The following is a 21,666-nucleotide window of genomic DNA, read 5'->3' on the forward strand; positions in this document are numbered from 1 at the left end:
TAAATACTGAACATGCTGTGCTTCCCCATGGATCTGAAAACACTTTACAAACATAGGAATGGATTAACGCTCACAAACTCCCCCTCCTCATGAGACAGGTCAGCATAATCCCCATTTTATAGATGGGGAAACTGAGGCACACAGAGGGGCTGCAGCTTGCCCGAGGCCACACAGCAAGTGGGTGGTAGAGCCCAGCTCAGAGGCCATGGTGGACATGACATCCAATCACTATACAGCATTACTTCCTTAGACTGGGAATGGAACCCAGGAGTCCTGACTTCCAGGCCACTGTGCTAATCACTAGACCATAATCCCTTCCCAAGGCAAGGAGTAGAACCCAGGAGTTCTGACAGCCAATTCCCTGCTCTAACCACTAGAAATATTGCTTGCTGTGTTTTAGGGTTGCTCCCAGCTGGTTGTATCAAGCTTCATGGTCATCAGGGATCGGGGCCAGAAACTGACTTAGATAATGACTGAGAGGCAGCCAGTACCACCTCATGCCCAGACTCTCACACCAGCAAACTGTGAGAGGAGACAGTTGCTGGGGCTCTGTTGGACCAGCCGGACAGCCTCTTCCTCGGGAAGGGGTCTGCTTGCTTCGAGGCAGCTGCAGAAGCAAAAGCCCTCAAGCTTTAGTTGCACACATCCCACTTTGAGAAGCATGCCATGGCAGAGAAAGCCAGGAGCCCCTAGCTGGCAGTGGGATGCCAGGGCCGGGGGTGGGAGTGAGCTGGCATCAAACAATGTGGGCAAGTTATTTCTCTTCCTGTCAGGCTGTCATCACTCATTCATATGCTTCTTTCTTCCTGGCCTCGCACCTTCTCTCTCTCTCACACACGCTCTCTATCCACCTATTCTTCCAATTCCCTGCTCCTCTCTCCCGCTTCTAATTCCAGCCCTCCTTCCTGCCCAGACCTCATTGCTCTGGGGCCTGTTGCTTTGAGGTTCTGCTTCATTAGTTCTGACACAGCCCCTGCAGATCAAAGTGTTTTCCTCTCCTTAACCCCTTCTCCCCCCCAGCCCCAAGCCCGTTTCTCAACTAACACTAAATCCCACCACAGAGGGGATATATCTTACGAACTCTCATCTTCAGCAGGGACCCCACCCTCTCCCTGAGCCCACGGAAGGGGGTTGAGGGCAGCAGTGCTGGAACTAGGGGTGTTGCCACACCCCCTGGCTTGAAGCAGTAATAACAAACACCAAATGCATGGTTTCCATCATCAGCACCACCACCCCTGATCAAGGGGACTCTGTGTCGAGCATTTACACTTCCCACGGATCCCCCAGGACGGTCCTGGAGTCCTCCCCAGTCCAGCCCGTTGCTGTGCAGAGGTTGTCAAGTGGCTCTCCCATGCAGAAGATTGGGCTGGCAGCAGTTCTGCTGCTCCAGTAGTAACTCCTCGTTCCCCGTCTCTCTGTCTCTCACACACACGCACACGAGGCCCTAGCCTGTTTCAAGGTGGCAGCTTGGGGCAATTCTACCCAACGGTACAAGAAAAGCTTCCAAAGGGGGTCGGCAGGGGAAGGGGCAACTAGGCCCCGTGCCCAGCGCAGAGATAAATGCTCAGGTGCACTGCCTCCAGCCCCGCTCCCCCCTGCGGCGCCATCACAGAGCATATGGCAAATGCTGACGGAAGTGGCACCAATTACGTCTTTTCCATTGAGCCCCCGATTCCTCTCCAGGCTGCATGCAGGAGAGGCATCTCGGGGGTGCGGCGGCAGCATTTAGGGAAGGCAGAGAAAAGGAGAGAGCGATGGGATGGGAGTGATTGGAAAGCAGAACTAAAAATACCGTCTGGTAGAGGATCTTCCACCTCCACCTCCACCCTCTCCCTATCTTCCTTCCCCATCACCTCCCATCCTCCTCTACTTCCTTCTCATCCTTCATCCCTCTCTGCCCCTTGCTACACTCACCCTCATCCCCCAATTTCAGCATCCCTGCTCCCTTCACTAGGCTTCTCTTCCCGCCCATAGGCATTCTCATCGGCCCTAGATGCACCATGGGCAAAGCACACCAGAGGCAAAGGTTTCCAGCTCCCCCAGACAGGGACAATGCACAGGAGCCAGAAAGCTGGAAGAGATCAGCTGCCAACCACATGGTTCAAAGCCACTGAGTTCAAGGTGCTGCCCTTCCCCCCGACACACCTTAATCTTTCCTCTCTCCACCTTCTGCACCCTGAGACCCCTATTGCTCATTGCAAAGGAAAAAGAAATACCAAATGAGCAAGGGGGTAGAAGAGTTAGGTAGCATTGCCAGGGTATATGGTTTGATTGTGAGTTTCATGATAGTCTGTGTTTTACTTAGAACCCAGTATCTAATGTAAGTGACTGCATGAGAATCTCAGTTCTTTTGAAACGAAAGCTAAGATTCCAACCTTCCTGGTGTGACAATCACTAGTCAGCCCATCAAGATACATATAACATTTATAAAGTTAGTGTAGTAGTCTTTGAATATTCCATGTATCTACAGCATCTGTCACACCTGGTTACAGAGAAAAGCTTAAAAACATGACCCAAGTGTTCCTTAAAGGTTCAGAAACTAGAAGGCAAAGAAAAAAAAGCCCCAAAGTTGTGGGAGTATGGGGGTTAATCTTATGCATATTAAACTTATTTCATTATATTGCGGCCCTGACTCGGGGGTTGGGGTTGGCAGTACTGATAATAGGAGAAATTGAGAAGAGCTGAGGAACTCGGAGTTCACAAACCTGGAAGGAATTATACTTGGAGTGGAGACAGGGATTGGGGCTTAAGGACACAGGGTACAGGAAGGCTAGCAAGTTAAAGAAGTATGGACTGGATGAATAGACTATAAAGTGAATAGAAAGCTGGCGAGATCATCGGGCTCAATGGGTATTGATCAACAGCTCGATGTCTAGCTGGCAGCCGGTATCAAGTGGAGTGCCCCAGGGGTTGGTCCTGGGGCCCATTTTGTTCAACATCTTCATTAATGATTTGGATAATGGGATGGATTGCACCCTCAGCAAGTTTGTGGATGACACTAAGCTGGGGGGAGAGGTAGATATCCTGGAGGGTAGGGATAGAGTCCAGAGTGATCTAGACAAATTGGAGGATTAGGCCAAAAGAAATCTGATGAGGTTCAACAAGGACAAGTGCAGAGTCCTGCACTCAGGATGGAAGAATCCCATGCACTGCTACAGGCTGGGGACCGACTGGCTAAGCAGCAGTTCTACAGAAAAGGACCTGGGGGTTACAGTGGATGAGAAGCTGGATATGAGTCAACAGTGTGCCCTTGTAGACAAGAAGGCTAAGGGCATATTGGGCTGTATTGGTAGGAGCATTGCCAGCAGATCGAGGGAAGTGATTATTCCCCTCTATTCAGCACTGGTGATGCCACATCTGGAGTATTGTGCCCAGTTTTGGGCCCCCCACCATAGAAAGGATGTGGACAAATTGGAAGGAGTCCAGTGGAGGGCAACAAAAATTATTAGGGGTCTGTGGCACATGATTTATGAGGCAAGGCTGAGGGAACTGGGCTTATTTAATCTGCAGAAGAGAAAAGTGAGGGAGGATTTGATAGCAGCCTTCAACTACCTGAAGGGGGGTTCCACAGAGGATGGAGCTAGGCTGTTCTCAGTGGTGGCAGATGACAGAACAAGGAGCAATGGTCTCAAGTTGCAGTGGGGGAGGTCTAGGTTGGATATTAGGAAAAACTATTTCCCTAGTCGGGTGGTGAAGTACTGGAATGGGTTACCTAGGGAGGTGGTGGAATCTCCATCCTTAGACGTTTTTAAGGCACGGCTTGACAAAGCCCTGACTGGGATGATTTAGTTGGGGTTGGTCCTGCTTTGAGCAAGGGGTTGGACCAGATGACCTCCTGAGGTCTCTTCCAATCCTAATCTTCTATGATTTGTATGTAGGTGGAAACAGACCTGAGTCTATCTAGCATATCAATGGCATGTTGCAACTGCAGTGACTTAACTGAGCTACATGATGAGGTGGGGAACGGGTGTTGGTGGGACAAGGCAATAACACATTTGTTACCTACCTCTGGACTCCAACATCTCTAGCACTCACAAGTGAAATGAGCTTTGGCAGTTCTCAGTCTAAACCCTGGCAGCCATTGAGCCGTACAACAAAACGGACACACGCTTTTGACGGGACTGGTAAGCTCTCCGGAGAACCTGGAGTCTGGAACAGTGGAGGATGAAGCCAGTCCAAAAGTCCCATGCGTCACGCATCTCACACAATGAGATTTGGCAGCTCCGTTGTGCCTGCCTCCGTAGCTTGTAAAATGCCATGCCACTCTCAAACGTGACATAGCAAGTGTCATTCACTTTGTGGGTTGGCTGTGGTGTCACCGACCACTAGGCCACACTCTGGTCCCGGGGCTAGGAAGCCTGACACCCAGCATTCCAGTGCTGCCTCACAAAAAGTACTATAACCCGCTGATGAAGTGTGTCTCCCTGTATGGGCTCGTCCATGTAGAGAATAACAGCCTGCTTAGCGCAACAGCTCCTCTTAGATGGCTGAGGTGTATGCTGTGGCACTAAAGGCCCTGGGTTCAAATCCTGATAACTCATGTGGGGAAAAACAGCATGTAGTGGTATAATTAAACACTGGGTCCTAATGAACATGCATAAGGGGGCTGTTTATCTGTTTATTTATCTACCCAATACCTTTCATCAGCATGAAATCCTCATGATATTTTAAAGGAGAAGTTAAAGAGTAAATGCAAACTATCGGTGAATATGCCCATTTGCATAGTATGTCCTACATGGGGCTGTACAAAGTGTGGCAACTGTGCAAATCTGGATGGACTGGTACAGCTGCATAGGGTGAGCAGGCAGGAATAGCAGGAGGGTGGGGTCTGCAGGCCAGGATTATGGGGCAGTGGAAACATTGGAGTGGGGTGGGGAATGGGGCCCCATTACTGGAATAACAGGTGGTGCGCTAACGGTCAAGAGTGAGGGGAACTGGTGGAGCTGCATTTGGGGAATCCAGAACTGGAAAAACGGGGGTGCTGCTGGTCAGGTTTGAGGTGCATTAATAATAATAATTATTATATTATTTCTTTATTTACTATTACAGAGTACCAAGGGAACCAGGGCTCCTACTTCCTTCTCTACAGTGCCTCCTGGTGTGAAAGTGTGCTTGGTAACAGTGCCTTCTGTTTCATGAGTGTGCTAGGCTAATCCTGCAGGGCAGGGCTAAACTGCAATGGCAGAATAATCCAGGCCTGCTTGCACCCTGTTGTTATCCCCAAAACAGATGAAATTAGCTTGGCCATTAAGCAGGGATGGGAATGCTGTTAGCACTAAGGCGAGAGAGCTTGACGGTAACATTTTCAGATGATTAAATTGAATAACAACTGATTAAATGGATACCATTATAATAAGTAACGGAGAGAATGACGCTCCCGGAGCTCAGCACACCAGAGCCTCCTTCATCAAAGGGACCTTGTCAATAGCAATCTGGAAGGTTGTAACGTTTCCCAAAACTCCACAGAAAGCAAGCCCAAGCCAGAAGGAATGTCCTACATCTCCTTCCTGTTCAGAGACATGGAGCAGGAGCTCTGACAAGGTCTCGTGGAGAGGCCAGAATAGCTAGGAGGTTACAGACACCTGCAGCACCACTGCTGAAAGAAGCGTGCAATACAGACGTTGTCAGCTCCCACCAACACAAAAATGAGTGCTTCTGCAGCATAGCATACAGCACTCCTTGGAGTCTTTTGCATCAGTACTCTTAGACTGCTTCCCACAGCTTCTCCTGCTGGGAGAGGCTGGGACTGGAATAGCTGGGAGCTCCCCCACAGCCAGAGCTCCTGCCCTGCTCCCTGGGCAAGGCCAAAGCCCTTGCAGACAAACAAAGAGTGAAGAGCGGTGCCTTACGGAGACATGGATTTTCCGTGAAGTCTCTCAGGAACTTCTCACACTCCTCCTCCATGTTGCCGCTCCCTCTGCAGGAGCACCAGGGTGACACCGTGATGCTGGCGATGCTCGAGTCAATGTAGTTGGGCGTCATATCAAACCCTGCTCAGGAGGAAGGAAAGGGAAAGGGAATCAGGGGCCAGTAGAGCAAAGTCTGATGGAGAGAAACAGCTCTGCACTCCCTCCTGCCCCGACAGCCTCCCCTCACAGCAGGGTGGGCTTTGCACCAGCTTGGCTCTCGTCTTCCATGCCCAGTGGATTCCCCATGATCCAGGCAGATCTAAAGGGAACTGAAGATGGCCCATTCTGGCCCCCAGCTCTCCTCAACCCAAATGGCTCTGAGAGACCCCCACTACCAGGGACTCTCCCTCCAGCAGCTCACTCAAGAACCAGCTCAGGGTCGGATCCACAGGACAAAAGGGGAAGTAGGTAACTCAGTGGGAGATGAAGGGAGGGTAACAATTTGGTGGTGGGCGAAAGGCTCCGTGTCCCATAACTAGCCCCTGGTATTGTCCTGTCTAAGCAGACACATGGCTCTTGGTCCCTCTGAGTTGGCCTGGTCCCCTGCTCCTTCCTTCTCTCTGTGGGAATCTCGTCTGACTCAGACATGCTGCTTGCCTGCTGAACCTGCCCCTGTGTCTCTCTTCAGGCCCAATGAGCAGAGCTGCCCTGACAGCTTCACACGGGGACTGGGCCCACCCATCATCCCCTCTCCGTTCCTGGTGTCAGGATGCCTTTAAGTCCTGGTGTCAGGATCATAACAACACTTCCCGGCTGGCCTCTGCGGCCCCTGCAACACTGCGCGTTAATTGTGGGGCGGGAGAGGCGCTCCGGGTCAGAGCGAAGCCGAGCAAAGCGAAACCCTGGACTGAAGAGTGAAACTGAGTTGGAGTGACAAGGTGGCCGGATTTGCTATCCCTGAAACTCACAGCTCTCTCTCCTGCAACCTGCACCCTAGGATCTAACCTACTGCCAAAGACCGAGGGAGCACCCCTCTGGGGACAGGCCAATCGGCATGGGCTGAGCGTGGCAAACACCTCTGCCACCTTCAGTTGTTTTCTCCCAGTTGCGCCTCTAGAACCGGATTTGTCTCCAGTAATAATACATCCTCCTTTAGCAACAGATCTTGCTGTACATAGCAAGGCCAGCATCGCTGTCCCCCGTTAACAGAGGGAACCTCGAGACTTACCCAAGCCCACGCAGTAGGTAGAGCAAGGAATAGAGCCCAGCTCTCCAACCTGGGCCTATCTGCTGGGCCACAGCATCTCCATAACCCCACCCCGCAGCCAATGCACAAATGGGTTTGGCGCCTTTGCTCTTGTGAGCAAAGTGGAAGGCTCCTGCAGATACAAGTGGTTGTGCTTGCTGGCTGCAGCAGCTTTGCTAAACTTCCAACATCTGCATCCACTACCACCCCTCCAATACGCCCCAGCACTAACTTATTCTGTCTCTAAAGTGTCAAGTCCCCCAAGCCACGATCCATAAACCAGTCCCCCCAAACCCAGACACTGATTGAGAAAGGCAACCCCACTGTGCTCTGCATGATGAACAAGACAGACTCACCTATCATCCCTGCGTAGGCGCCCAGACACGCCTGGTAATTATCCCCAGGGCAGCTGGTAAGTGACTGGAAAGAGACTTGACAATTTGTGTGAAAATCTGCCAGTCTCGACCTGGTTACAAAACACAAGAGAGAGAACAGGGTTTGGTTGGTTTGTCTGTTTTTTTTTTCTCCCTCAGAACTAGTAAATTCAGTGGTTTTAAAGCAGAGAGAAAAAGAGATGAAGAGAAAGTATTAGAGAGGAGAGCTACAGGAGAATAATGGCTAGGATCTGCCAGCAATATTTTCATGTATATGATCTCATTCTGTCATCGATCACACTCATGCAGCATCTACCACGGTATATCAACCATGGCTCAACACCATTCAGGGAGATGGTGTTACTGCATCACCGTAACAGGGCATTTATGTGATTGGGAGACAGATTTGAGTGCAAACACGCACAAATACGTTGACACATGGTGACTTACATCAACCTAACTTTGTAGAGTAGACCAGGGTAGGTTTTGAACATAGCTCACACCCAGAACATGAGGATGCTCTGAGGATCAATTGCCCCCCCACCCCCTTAGACGGGCCAACTTGTGTGAAAAGCACCAGCAGACTCAAGTGAGAGGTTTCTGTGCATGGATGGGACTCTGATTAGGGGCAACACTTGTGTAGAACTCGAGTTAACTTTGCACTAAAGACACAAGCCCTCAGAAGCAAGACTCAGAATGCACAGAAACCACGAAGGGGACAGGGTGGGCTGAGGTCCCAGGCCTGCCCCTCAAGAACAAGCAGGTTCCCAGATCTCTTTGCTGATTACGGCCATGCTGATCACCGCAACCTTACAAAATTCCACTCCTCACAGGGAGTAAGATTTCCTGAAGGGCAAATGAGCTATTTATAGGGGTTGGGTTGTTTGGGGGGTGGGGAGTGTTGTTTTTCAGGTTGGGTGAGTAGATTCAAAGTCTGGGCTAGTACATTTCCATTGGGCTTTTGTAAGGCTGGATTTACAGTGAGGAAATGATATGGGCTATACACATATGGAGAGAAAATCAGAGTGCCTAACCCAAGCAGACCCATGCAAATTTCATATAGCTTCTCATAGGAACATAACAATTGCCATAGCAGATCAGACCTGGCTCTGACAGTGGCCAGCATCAGCTGTTTCAGAGGAAGCAGCGAGAAACCCCAGTGGACAATTAAGGAATAATCTGCACACAGGGGAAGATTCTTTCTGATCCTCATCAGGTAGTGGCTGGTTTGTGCCCTGAAGCAGGAGGATTTATATCCCTCAGCTACTCAGCAGCTCACTGGGGACAGAATGAGACAAAGCCCTTCTTTTTACACACACCCACATTGGGAAACCAAAAGGGAAATATTTCACCTTGTTTCCCCATTGTTGTTTTAAACAGGCTCTCACAAACCCAGGGAAACCCAGGCACAAAGGCCACCACTTCCCCTGCCAGTAAGAGATGCTGGTTTGGAGCAGGAAGGTCTGGGGAAAAGATTCTATGAAACATCAGTGACCCATTCTCTCCTGCCCGGCACCCAGCCACTGTACTATGCACTGCACACACAGCAAAAACCAGGAGAATTCACATCAGGCCTCTTGCAACCTTGCTCGCAAGGAGAGACACAGATCAAAGCTCTCCTTCATGGCCTACTTTTTTTGCAGCTCACTTGGCAGCTGTCCTTGGGGTCTCCCTTCCCTGCTGCTCCTAGGGATGGATGACACACTGCCCTAAGGCCCACTGAAGTCAGCGAGAGCCTGGCATGCTTTTCCTGACAATTGACGGGGTAGGGATTTCTGAGCTGTTTACAGTTTGTTCCTAAGCCAGGTTGGGAACAGGCACTAAGGGACTAATTCTGAGAGGTGCAGAGTGCAATCAGCACACCCCGGCTCTAGAGGGAGCAGAGAGTGCCCAGCACCTCGCAGGATCAAGCCTTAACACTTTCAAAGCCTGAAGGGCTGGACAACCATTGAGGGGGTTGAGTGACAGGCACATCAGAGCCCCTTCCCGCTCCTCTGAGTGCAAACGCTCCCCGCCTGAATGGCTCGTGCTTGCTTGATCTCAGAGAGATGTGGCTTCTGAGCACAGACGAGGCTGATGTGCCTGTCCGGCTCGTTCCGAGTGGCTGGGTCCTGCCATCCCTCCGCCCCCCGGGGGGTGACAGAAACAGAAGGCGTCAGAGCCTCGCCAGCCAGAACAGCAGGAAAAACTCCCTCTCTTCGCTCTCTCAATAGCCTGACCTGCAAGCTCCTCTCTGACCCACTCAGGGGATGGTGAGAGCAGCCCTGTTGCAAGGCGTGGGGCCGACTCTCCCCGTTGCAAGAGCTATCGCTGTGCTCTCACATTGCCACAAGTTTCATGCCATTAGTGTCTGGGTCCACGTACACTGAGACGTGTTAGCATTATGGATGGGCCGAAGCAATAGCTCCTTCTGGGAACATCCCCGCCCCAGCAGTCACAACTAATGGCTGCAGCCAAAACAAGGGCTCCCATTGTGCCAGGTGCTGTGACCCCATAGAGCGAGAGAAAATCTCTGCCCTGGAGAGCTTACAAACCGAAGCAAATTAGACAAACGAGGGCAGTGCCGTCCCCCTATTTCACAGAGATGCAGAGAGACTAAGGGTCACCCAAGGAAGTTTTCAGAAGCACCAAGAACTGAACTCAGATCTCCTACATCCCTGGCCAATGCCCAAATCACAAGGTTACCCTTTCTTGTGTTTGACGCTTTGGATTCAATAAAACCTGGATGTAAATCACCCTTTGCTGGTTTACACCACACTGCTACAGTCAGCGAGTTACACGGCTAGCTGTGTATGTTACCCTGGGCCATAGTAGCTACACTAGAAATACTAGGAATAGCAAAGCCGCAGCTACACCATTATACAATTACATTGGTATCCATGCGTGTTGCAGTATTATTTACATTGCATGTACTGTGAGTAACCCTATACTTATTGGTCCTTGCTTACTCAGGGTTCTTCCACTAAGGAAGAAGTGGTGAGCTGGGGCCATCATTCATGTTGGTGTCCATGTACTGCACACAGATTCCCAGTTACCCTGTAAATACTATAAGGATGGCATACAAGATACTGGCCTAATATGCTTAGCTAGTTACCAGCAGCAGCTGGTGTGCTGGGACATTGCTCACTCTTTAAGTACTGCCTAAATTCAGAGTGCTCTGTAAATTTCATATCCTTGTTTGGCCACGCTGCTGCCAGCATCGTTACAGGATTGTATAATTTCATTGCTGTATCTTATCGGCCCCTGAAATGTTAGAGGTTGGCGTGCAGTTGAAGTGCCTGGGGTTGGGTTGTTTTTGTGATTTGCCAATGACATTGAAATACAAAGTTGTAGGTTTACAAAGGGAATAAGAAACCAGAGGCTCCGCTTCCCCATATTAGCTCCCCTCTAGGCTCTCATGCTCACCCCAGTGCATCACTGGCAGTAGCTCTAAGCTACAGGGTAGGCAGAATGAAGGTGAAAAACAGGCCATAAGAAAGGGAAAGGATGACAGCGGTATCAGGGACTAGGGGCAGTGGGGGAACGGACCAGAACATCCTGCTTCTGAGCATCACATAAAGATGCAAATAAAGCCTCTTCCCTTTCTTCCGTGCCTTTGCTGGGGCTAGTGGCTAAGTCAGTGGATTGAAAGCCAGGCAACTTCAGTTCTATTCCTGGCCCGGCCTCAGACTGCTGGAGAAGTCACTTTGCCTCTGTTTTCCCTCACACCCCTTGTTGTCTTCTCTTGCTTCTCGGTGGCAGGGGAGAGAAATCAACCAGAATATTTGTTACGTAATGAGAGGCTCTCAGACACCAAGGTGATGATGGCCACATGGGAGCATGGCTATTATTATTATGACAGGTTTCAGAGGAACAGCCGTGTTAGTCTGTATTCGCAAAAAGAAAAGGAGTACTTGTGGCACCTTAGAGACTAACCAATTTATTTGAGCATGAGCTTTCGTGAGCTACAGCTCACTTCATCAGATGTTCAAACATCTGATGTTCAAACAGACTTCAAACATCTGATGAAGTGAGCTGTAGCTCACGAAAGCTCATGCTCAAATAAATTGGTTAGTCTCTAAGGTGCCACAAGTACTCCTTTTCTTATTATTATTATGTGTGTTATGGTAGCACCCAGGGACCCCAACTGAGATCATTGCGTGAGGTGCTGTAAAAACACAGAATGAGACAGTCCCTGCCCTATAGATCTTACAAAGACAGAACCAAGGGCTGGGGGGAAGGATGGCACAAACAAGCAGAGCGAACACAGTGATGGTCTGCAAATGCCACGTTAGTGCCACCATTTCAATTGGTGTCTTCCTTCCTTTGGAGGATGGGGTTTTCTTGGGGTTGGCTAAACAGGGAGAGAAAGGGAGGAAGAGAGGGAGGGGAGAGGAACGAGGATAGATAGATAGATAGATGATAGATTTCCAGAAAGGCCAATAACCAGGAGCTCCATATGGAGTTAAGGAGTTTGCTTACATTACAGCCTTACAGCTGTAAGGCTTGCTGCCGCCAATCGGGATTTTCTTCTCAGTTACATCAAAGCTGCCTTGCAAATCGTATCATTTCAATCTAAAATTGAACTGGCAGCGCTGGGCAGGGAATTTTCTACAGTTGGGAAAGCTGGCCAAGAAAGAAATGGGGTTTCCTCCCAGGAACAGAAGTAATAGTTGAACAAGAGATGAGTCAACAGAAAAAAAACATAAATCCAAGCATAAAACAGCTTTGGCATCTCTAAATGAATACTCTTCTCGATTCAGTTTAGTCAGTTCCAACCATCGAACCCATGGTGCCTTATCATTATGTATATTGCAGTAGACCTGCATACCCCACTGTGCATACACCTAGTGAGAGACAGTTCCTGCCCCGAAGAGCTTACAGTCTAAACAGACAAGACCAGCAGAGGAAGCAGTCTACGTGACAGACCCACAGTCACAGGCAGAACATGGAATAGAACCTAAGTCTCCTGAGTCCCAGTCCAGTGCCCTAATACCTAGATTATACGGTCTCACCATAATACCTGGAATAGGTGCCCCATATGCACTGTAAAAAACACCACATTGTGGAACTCAGAAACAATAACAGAATCTCCCTCATCAGGGTTTGCAACATATTGAGGACTGAATTGTGACTCAGCCAAACCGGGTCAATGTAGCCAGGTCCCCTGACATCATATTGCTCTGTGTAGAGAAGACCTTGGCTTTTACAGGGGAGTCTCCCCTGAGCGATTTTTTCTTGCCTCTTTCCCATTTTTTTCTTTTTGCTTCCTTGTTAATTAAATGTCAGCTCTCTACAACCAGTGATTGAATTATCCAATACTACCTGCCTACAGCCATCCAAATGGATCAAAATAAAGGGCGGAAATTGTGTTATTTTTTAAATACGAATGATTTGGTTCCACAGGTTTTTGATCATATTAAATGGAGGAACAAACAAAGCCATGACTGAATGAAGTGGAAGGATCTGCAGTAATACCCTCCATTTATACAATGCTTTTCGTCACAACAGATATCAAAGCCCTCTACAGAATGAGTGACAGACCCTGCCAAAATGCAGCCGCTCCTGGAGTGGAACACAGCAGTTGTTTACGAGCACGTAGCAATAACAATTGAGGGCAGGATGCAAGTGGTTGGAAAACAAGGGTCAGAGGGAAAGTGGTGTAACTTGAGCCAGTCTGGCATTCCATGTGTGTCCAAAACTAAGTGTGGCTGGCTCTGCTGTACATGCCAAAGGATTAGAAGTGAAACATGCAACAGCCACCAGGGAACTGGAAGATAAACAGTCGTCCCATGTGCTGTATCTTATACCCTTCTCCTGCTGCTTATTAAGCCCTTATGTGTAAGTTACAGTCATTTTTGCTCTGAGTTAGCACTTACACCAGTTTGCTGACCCACTTATTGCCTATCTACAGACTACATTTTCCAGGGCTATGTTAATGGGATGTGCCAATCTTAATGGGATTGGGGCCTTTAGACACCAGGGTAATATAAATAATGAACAGTAATAAATAATAACATAATAACAACTGTAATAATAATAATGCAGAGGACACCACCATTTAGTCCACTGATAAATCTGGCCCAGAGACCTGCAGTGGAGCTGCACCTCCTTTAGACAGAGAAGAAAGCTGGTCTTGTGGTTAAGACACTGGGACCTGAGAGAAGGGGGCTCAATTGCTGGCTCTGCCACAGACTCCCTGTGTGACCCTGGGTAAGTCACTTAGGAAACGCCTCCGCTGCAACTGGGAGTGTGCCTCCCAGCCTGGCTAGGGTCAGCCTGAGCTAGTGCCCTAACCACAGCAGTGTGGATGCTGTGGCACTAGTGGAGGCTTGGGCTAGCCACCCCAGCTCAGATCCACCTGAATCCCTAACTCTGAGCTCTGAGGGCTTGGCCAAATCTCCACCAGGGCAGCAATATACACACAGCTATTCATAGCACAGTTCTGTCTACCCGGGCTGGGAGGCAGGCTGCCAGCTGCAGGGCAGACGTACCCTTAATCTCTCTGTGCCTCAGTTCCCCACTGTGACATGGGGTTACTCATCTTCCTCCTTCCCACTGCTCATCTATTTAGACTGTCAGATTTTCAGGGCAGAGATTGTCTCTCACTGTGTCTGTACAGCACCTAGCTCTGGGCTTTTGCTACTGTAATTACATAACCTGGGCCCAATTTGCCACGTCTCCCATAAACTCATGAACATCTCTATCTGCAGAACACAGGAGACTACAGGACTGGGTATCCTGAACCCCTACTCTTGTGGCTTCCAACGTGCCTGGCACAGATATTCCGTACTGAGAGTAGAGAAGCCCTGACTTCAGCATTAGGCTTAACGATATGCACTACTATCCAGTTGGATCATGAATTCTGGAGTTGCTAAAGCTAAAAGGTCCCAGGGGATTTCTGGATCTGCAGAGCAGCCCTGGTAAAGGGCAATGAAGAAATCTTTCTCCTCCTCTGGATACAACATTCTCTCACTGGAGTTAGGCAGCGTAAAAACAATAGTTTCCCTTGATTCATTACCAGCCCGGAAACAAACAGCAAGGTATGATACAGCTCACCAGAATTAATGAGCTCAGATATCACTTCCTCCTGCATGTCTCTCCCCTGGCGTTTTCAATTCTCCTAAGCAGGCGAGGCGACGTTAAAGGACACGAGTGCTCAGGCAGGAACTTAAAAATGGATCAGTCCTGATTCTCAGTGTCGCTAAGGCCCGTTCTGTGCTGCTCGGGAGTGGAAAGGAGACTTAATGTGGGAATAACTGGCCCCATGAGAATAACCTCTGTGCAGAGTGTCTTCCCCGGCTGTTGAATAGCTGGTTTTATCAGGTCCATACATGGAGCCTGCTTCCAGCCCACTTGGGTAGGGACGTGTCCCCAAAGAGCAGTGTATTACAGCTGTTCTCTGCTTCCCAGGGCCTACAGGGGGCCAGCAAGCATGGAAAAGAGTTCAGGATGCAAAATTTCAGCTTTGCTTTATTCTGAGACCCAATTGTCCTATGCCCTCTGTCTAGCTAGGTGCCTATATGGCCTTTGCCACCACAGGATCTGAGTGCCTCTCTCCTGTTTGAAGGGATTGCCCAAGAGAAGTATTCTGAATAACCAGCAGCATAACAAATTTGTCTTTAATGAGCAAGGGGGAATGGGCAGCACAGAGGACAGCAGGGGAGAGAGAGAAACAGCAAAGGGAAAGGAGATTCTCTATTACACCTTAGCCACCAATTCCCTGGCTTCCATCTCCTGGCTAACGCCTCCCGACATGCTGCAAGCAGAGACACCAACCGAGGGTATGTCTACACTGCAACTGGGGGTGCGATTGCAGCTTGGGTGGACATACCCACAGTTGCATAACTAAAACTAGCAGTGGAGATGTGGCGGCATGGGCTTTGCAATGCGAATAAGTACCCAGCGTTCCCGGTGGGCTCGTGCAGCCCACACTGCAGCCTGGGCCGCTACACCTACGTTGCTGTTTTAAGCCATGCTACCGTGTGTAGAGCTAGTGCAGGGATGTCTACCCAAGCAGCAATCACACTTCAGATTGCAGTGTGGACAGACTCTGAGAGAAAGGAGTGCTTGCTGCTTGCGTGGCAGGAGTGTTCTATTCAGGAGCCACCAATGTGGGTTTTAATTCCCTCTTCTCTTGTGGAAAATGTGAGAACAAAAGCAAATCAGAACGTCCTGGCCCCTGATCCAACTCCCCCACCCTTCAGTATGCAAACTGTACATGTTGTCAGCCCTCAGGAGGGAAGGATGTCAATGCATACATCCGCCCCCCCATCCTCACCCCCAGTTCAGAGCCAGCTCCCACTCCTTGCTGGAAACAAACCTCTCCTTCCTGTCATGCTCAGCTCTTTTGTTTTAGTGCCACTCATAAATCCAAGGCAAAGCTACCCTGATAGCACTCCACTCCTCCTCACAACGCAGCGGATTAGGCTTCAGTAAACCTGCTTGTTTATTTCCCTGGTCTGTGATATTATGCTCCCAAAGGGAAAGACACTCTTCCACAGCCTGCGGCAGAATCAACACAGTGACAGACGCCCTGGGCTCCAGCCTACAAGGCTCTGAGCACTCCATCCCATACCCAGTAAAGCACCTACACACCTGTAGAGTCTCAATGACGTCAACTCACGTGTTTAAAGTCAAGCACGTATTGAAGTGCTTTACTGGAGTGGCTTTGGAGCGCTCAGAACCTTGCAGGATTGAGTACCCCCAGGGTCTTCACTGAGGAGTTAATCCGGGCTCTTACCCATGTTTTAGACTAACTCTCCCTCCCGTCCACACCCAAAAACCGTTTACCCAGGTCTGGAGGTGCTTCAAGCCTGGGCTACCTGGCCCAGCTGGGGGGTGCAGGGTAGAACCCAGGCTACACTTTCACTTGGGCTAGAACCCACCTGCTTCGCAATGAGGATGCGGGCTAAATCACTCGAGTGCTGATAGTCCTGTAATATTTTCCCATAATTCCCTCGGTAAGACAGACAAGTTCTCCCACAATTGACAATTGGCTGGGAAAGAATCAGACTATCTCTGCTCAAAGAACCATCGGTGGGTGCAGAAACAGTGAGGTCACAGTAACTTAGATATGGCTTTGCGCAGCATGGGTACTCACACCCGAGCGAAGGTAACACACGTGTTCAGACAGCCATGCAGATCAACTGGGCTAACTCTGCAGTGAAGACACACCCTAAAAGGGGAAGGAAAGTTGTGCCACCCCTCTGCAAAGATTTCACCCTTTCTGCAAATTTCCTAGCAGGAAGGTATTTTCAAGGAAACAGCCAAATTTAGGAGAATATTCATAGGAAGCAAATGTGGAGGGACAGAACCTCCCCGATGTAAACCACTGTAGCTCCATTGATGACGCCAGTTCGCCCCAGATGAGGATAAAGCAAACTGAATTTGCAAACACAGCCATTCATGCTGGAAATCTGATTGTAAGGGTGACACTCCTCCCACCAGGGAATGGAGTTAACACCATGTGACGTAGGGGCGCACAACACTATCTCCGGCTATGGCTACGCTGCGGCTGCAGGTGTCATTTCCAGGTTGGGTGGATGCACATCTACTAACGGTGTGGACAGAGGCATGGACTAACCACCCAAGTAGACACCAAGGGTCTTGGATGGGATTGTACTTGAGCGGCCAGCTGCTGCTTCTGCTGCCTAGCACCATTCCAGCCACACTGCTGTTTTTAGCATGCTAGCTTGATCAACGCTAGCGTGTGTGCATCTACCCGAGGTGGAAGTTACCCCTTCAGCTGCAGTGTGGACATACCCTCAGGTTTGAATACGGAATGGTCATGAAGAGCTGCTCACCAACAATCCACAGACCAAGAATTGTTCTGCAAATAATGTTGAACAAGGGTCTGTTCACAAACACACAAAAAAGTAAGAGGGAAACTCACAAGAAAGAACACAGGGATTGCCAGATTGGATCAGAACTGTGGTCGACCTAGCCCAGTACCCCATTTCTCTCAGTGGCCAAGACCAGCTGCTTCTGAGGCACGGGCCAGAAACCCTGCAGCAGGCAACTATGGGATAATCTTCCCCCGACAAGAAGTTTCTTCCTGACCCCCATTAATTAGAGGTTGGTGAATGCCATGAAGCATGGGGGTTTCTATCCCTCACTGAATACATATTTTGGTACAAATCAATCTGAAAAGGCAGCACCTGTGGAGAAACAGGAGGAAAGGTTTGCTCTTGCTAGTGGTACAACTGGAGATACAACAGCAAGCAGGCTGCAAACAGAAACAGCTCCTGCTGAGAAGTGGCATGTGAAAGGAGAAGGGATGCCAGGATAGATGCTGAAGGGAAAGTTAAGCAACAAAGCCCAGTACCAATGGAATGGAAACCTGTGGATACAGCACCCCAGGGGGGAATGAGAACACCAGTTTGTATCATTCTGATGTGGCTGAGCCACCTTACTGAGCATCTGCTCAACCCCACAGAGTCAAAGACATCGAATGCAACCAGCTGTGAGCTTTGTCAGCTCTGGGTGTAAAGAGCCCTGCCTGCCTTCCCCAGAGAAAGAGCATCGGCAAGGGTGAGGAAAGAATACGGTGCTGCTCAGGAAGCCACTGCTGCTGGCACCTGAGAAGGCCGGGTGCCACTCACCGCTTACATGTGGGACTTACATTTCACAGCTGGAGTGTGCGCTCTGCTAAGTGGGTGCTGTCTAATAAATAGAGCAGGGGGACTGTGACTCAGAGGACTTGTGCTCTATTCCCTGCCCTATGCCACTGATCTGCTGGGTGACCTTGGGCCATTTCACCTCTCTGCACCTCAATCTGCCCATCTGCAAAATGGGGATACTACTACCTCCTGGCGTGGGATGGGGGGCATTTGTGAGGGTCAATTCATTAATGTGGCGCTCAGGTACTATGGTGATGGGCACCAATGCAAAAGCACAGATAGCATGCTTGCAAGGTGCCTAGAGATCCAGAGAGGGCAGGGACTAGAGAAGGGCAAAGAATTATTATTAGAGATGATCCTGGAAGAGAAATCTAGATCCAAACCAGCCCTACGGGCGTTGTGCAAAATCTGCACCCAGATCTGGATTTCCCAAATGGCCCCTAGCTTCATAATGGGCCAGACCAAATCCCTGAATCCCAGTTGCCACCCAGTTCTGGGCCATTCAGCATCAAGGCAGCTTGAGCCCATCTTTGATGATGCAACATGAGTCGCAGACCATGTGAATTCAGAGCAGGGGAGATCTAGCTCCCACAACTGCCACCTCTCTTCTCGCACCCATTGCCCTTGGTGTTGCTATTACCACCTCCAGACTGACCTCCATGGATGTCCAGCCTGCGCCTCTTCTACTTCTGCCTGACCCCTTTCCTCGGTGCCCATCCCAAACATTCCTGCCCTGCTGCAAAGGAATGAACCATCCTGCAGGAGACAGCCAAAGCTGCAGCTAGACTGCAGGGGACAGAGGGCTGCAGAGTCCTGACTCTAATGGATGGGCAAAGGGGTGGTGTAAGAAGCTCTAACCCCATTGCCCACCAATGCAGGGAATAGTCCCTGTCCCTGAGCTCCCTGGGGGTCTGATCCTCCTTGCAGATGTGCTGGTGTAAATCAGGAGTGACACCACTGAAGTGGTGCTGCATTGGTGTGGACCCAGTGCAAGCAAGCTTAGAATCAGACTGCATGAATGCAAGCAGCAGGGAGAGTGTTAGTGCAGCCAGGGGTGTGAGATGCTCCAAAGTAGGTGTGCCCCCCCCCCCACACTTCTTTTTCACACCAGCTGGTGCAACTGCGCTATGCATTGGAAAGCGTGCTGTTCCCATGAACAGGAGGCCACTTCTGAGCATGCTCCTCAGGTTGTATGTCTCTAGGGGCTGCAGCAATGCCTCCCCATGCACAAGGCAGAGAGAAGGGAGGGAGACTAAGAACGTAGAGTCTAGTCTACCCTAGGAGTCTGGAGTCCTGGGCTAAGGACCTGATCCAGCTCCCACTGAAGTTAATGGGACCCTTTCCACTGACACCAGCGAGGTTAGATCTGGCCTTAAAAGCCCCCATAATCTCTTGCCAATCTGCAGGCAAGGGGGGACTTGCCCCACTGCAGAAAAACTCTGATGCTTTCTAAACATCCTTGTCCTAAGAAGGTACTTGAGCTCCTTCTTTCCCCCACCCCTGCCCTTCCTCAGGAGATAAAGTTCATGACAGCATCTCCCTCTCCCAGAATTAGAGACAAAGTTATGTCAATTCCCTTAAAAAACTGTGGCAAGTTCATCACCGAGCGTGATGGAAATTTGTCAGCCCACTCCCCGGGGCCCTGCTCCTGGCTTGTAGAATCCTCTAAGGCAAATGTTATTCTTTTCATAATACATGACAAGCCAGCTGGTAATCTTTCCATAATATCCAAGCCAGATGTCACTCTTTCCATTATATACAATGAGTTCACAGTCATTGGATGAGATCCTAACTGCCAGGAATAAACCTTATTGGAATAGTTCCATGGCTTCTCAGATTTCTGCCTTTAAGTGCCTCGATGAATAGAGACATAGCCAAGTCCATTTTAGCAGCAACGCGGGGAACTCATGCCAAATTGCTGCTCACAACTCCAGGCAGCAGGTGGGCCCGGCCAGTCTTTGCCTAGAAATCTGAGATCTACTTTGGAGTCAGCTTCCCTGGCAGCTGAGGTCAAATCCCATGAAAGAGGGAGGAGGAGGAGGGAGAGAGAGAGAGAGCGTGCACCAAAAATCTTGGCTGTCAAGTTTTTTTTCCTGAAATCCATCCAAGAAAAAAAGGAACAAAAAAGGATTAAAAGAAAAGAACAAACGAGCCCAACCCAAATGCTGAATTTCAAAGTTAAAATTCTCCGGCTTGTTTCTCCTTTGATGAATTCATCTCGGAAATGTGTTTTCCTTCTGGACGAAAAGGCCAGGACAATTCAATTTGGCCGGGATTCCCTGGCTAAGGTTTCCTTGTGCCCTTTAAAGGAAAACAGGCAGAGTGCTGTTGAATTTGACCACATTAAGATAGCTAAGTCACCTGCAGCTGTTCCAGTCATGGGAAGTGGGAAGGGTGCAGTGCCAAGATTTTCCAAGTAACTAGTCATTTGGAGTGCCTCCATTGTATTATGACCAACATGGGACAGTTTGAAGGGGCTTGAATGTCAAAGTATGGAGCACTCAGGTCCCTTTAAGACATCTGAACCTGGACACCCAAAATCACTGGTCACTTTGGAAAATCTTGGCCTGCGGTCACTGATATCAGAGACAAGGTAGTAACAACAAACCATTGCCAATCTGACCTGGGAGAAAATTCCCTCCCGACCCCAAATATGGTGATCAATTAGAACCAGAGCATGTGGGCAAGACCCATCAGCCAGACACCTGGGATCATCTACCAGGATGATCAAAGGAATGGGGAATCTACCTTAGGAGAGAAGACTTAAGGAGCTAGGCTTGTTTAACCTAACGAAACAAAGGCTGCGGGGAGATATGATTGTTCTCTATAAATACATCAGAGAGATAAATACCAAGGAGGGGGAAGAGTTATTTAAGATAAGGGCCAATTCTGGCACAAGAACAAATCAATATAAACTGGTCGTCAACAAGTTTAGGCTTGAAATTAGAGGCAGGTTTCTAACCATCATGTGTTGGTAATCCATCGCTGACCATAATGTGGAACTGTATCAAAAACTTTACTGAAATCCAGGTAGATTCTATCTACTTCATTTCCTTTGTCTAGAAAATCAATTACCTTCTCAAAGAAAGAGATCAGGTTGGTCTGGCATGATCTACCTTTAGCAAAGCCATGTTGTACTTTATCCCAATTACCATTTACCTCTATGTCTATAATTACTCTCTTTCAAAATTTGTTCTAAGACCTTGCATACAATTGAGGTCAAATTAACAGGTCTGTAGTTTTCACTCTTTTCCCCTTTCTTAAACATAGGTACTTTGTTAGCAATTCTCCAGTCACAGGGTACGACCCCTGAGTTTACAGATTCATTAAAAATCTTTGCTCTTGGGCTTGCAATTTCATAAAACAGTTCCCTTAAGATTGAAGATTTCCCTTAAGAATGAAGATTATCTCCCTGCACCGTTTGGTCCCATTAAGTTGTTTGAATTTGGCTTCCAGCTCGGATATGGTAATTTCTACTTCCATATCCTTGTTCCCATTGGCCACCCTGCCGCACCTCCAAGCTCCTAATTACCCCTATTAAAAACTAAGATCCCTCACAATCTTGTAACATATTTATCCTCACAGCACCCCATGAG

At 49.2% G+C, this 21,666-nt stretch overlaps 1 protein-coding gene across 3 annotated transcripts in view; it reads right to left on the minus strand.

The window, feature by feature from the left end:
* GFRA2 (GDNF family receptor alpha 2) overlaps nucleotides 1–21,666 on the minus strand; it is a 98,461-nt gene that overhangs the window by 13,560 nt on the left and 63,235 nt on the right. For all 3 annotated transcript variants that reach the window (XM_075123384.1, XM_048828992.2, XM_048828991.2), the window contains 2 exons: nucleotides 7,452–7,561; nucleotides 5,850–5,990 (listed from right to left, as the gene is read on the minus strand). In XM_075123384.1, coding sequence (XP_074979485.1) covers nucleotides 5,850–5,990; nucleotides 7,452–7,561 — 251 coding nt within the window. The remainder of the gene's footprint in view (nucleotides 1–5,849; nucleotides 5,991–7,451; nucleotides 7,562–21,666) is intronic.

This window comes from Caretta caretta, chromosome 26, assembly GCF_965140235.1.
Source record: "Caretta caretta isolate rCarCar2 chromosome 26, rCarCar1.hap1, whole genome shotgun sequence".
Taxonomy (NCBI): Eukaryota; Metazoa; Chordata; order Testudines; family Cheloniidae; genus Caretta; species Caretta caretta.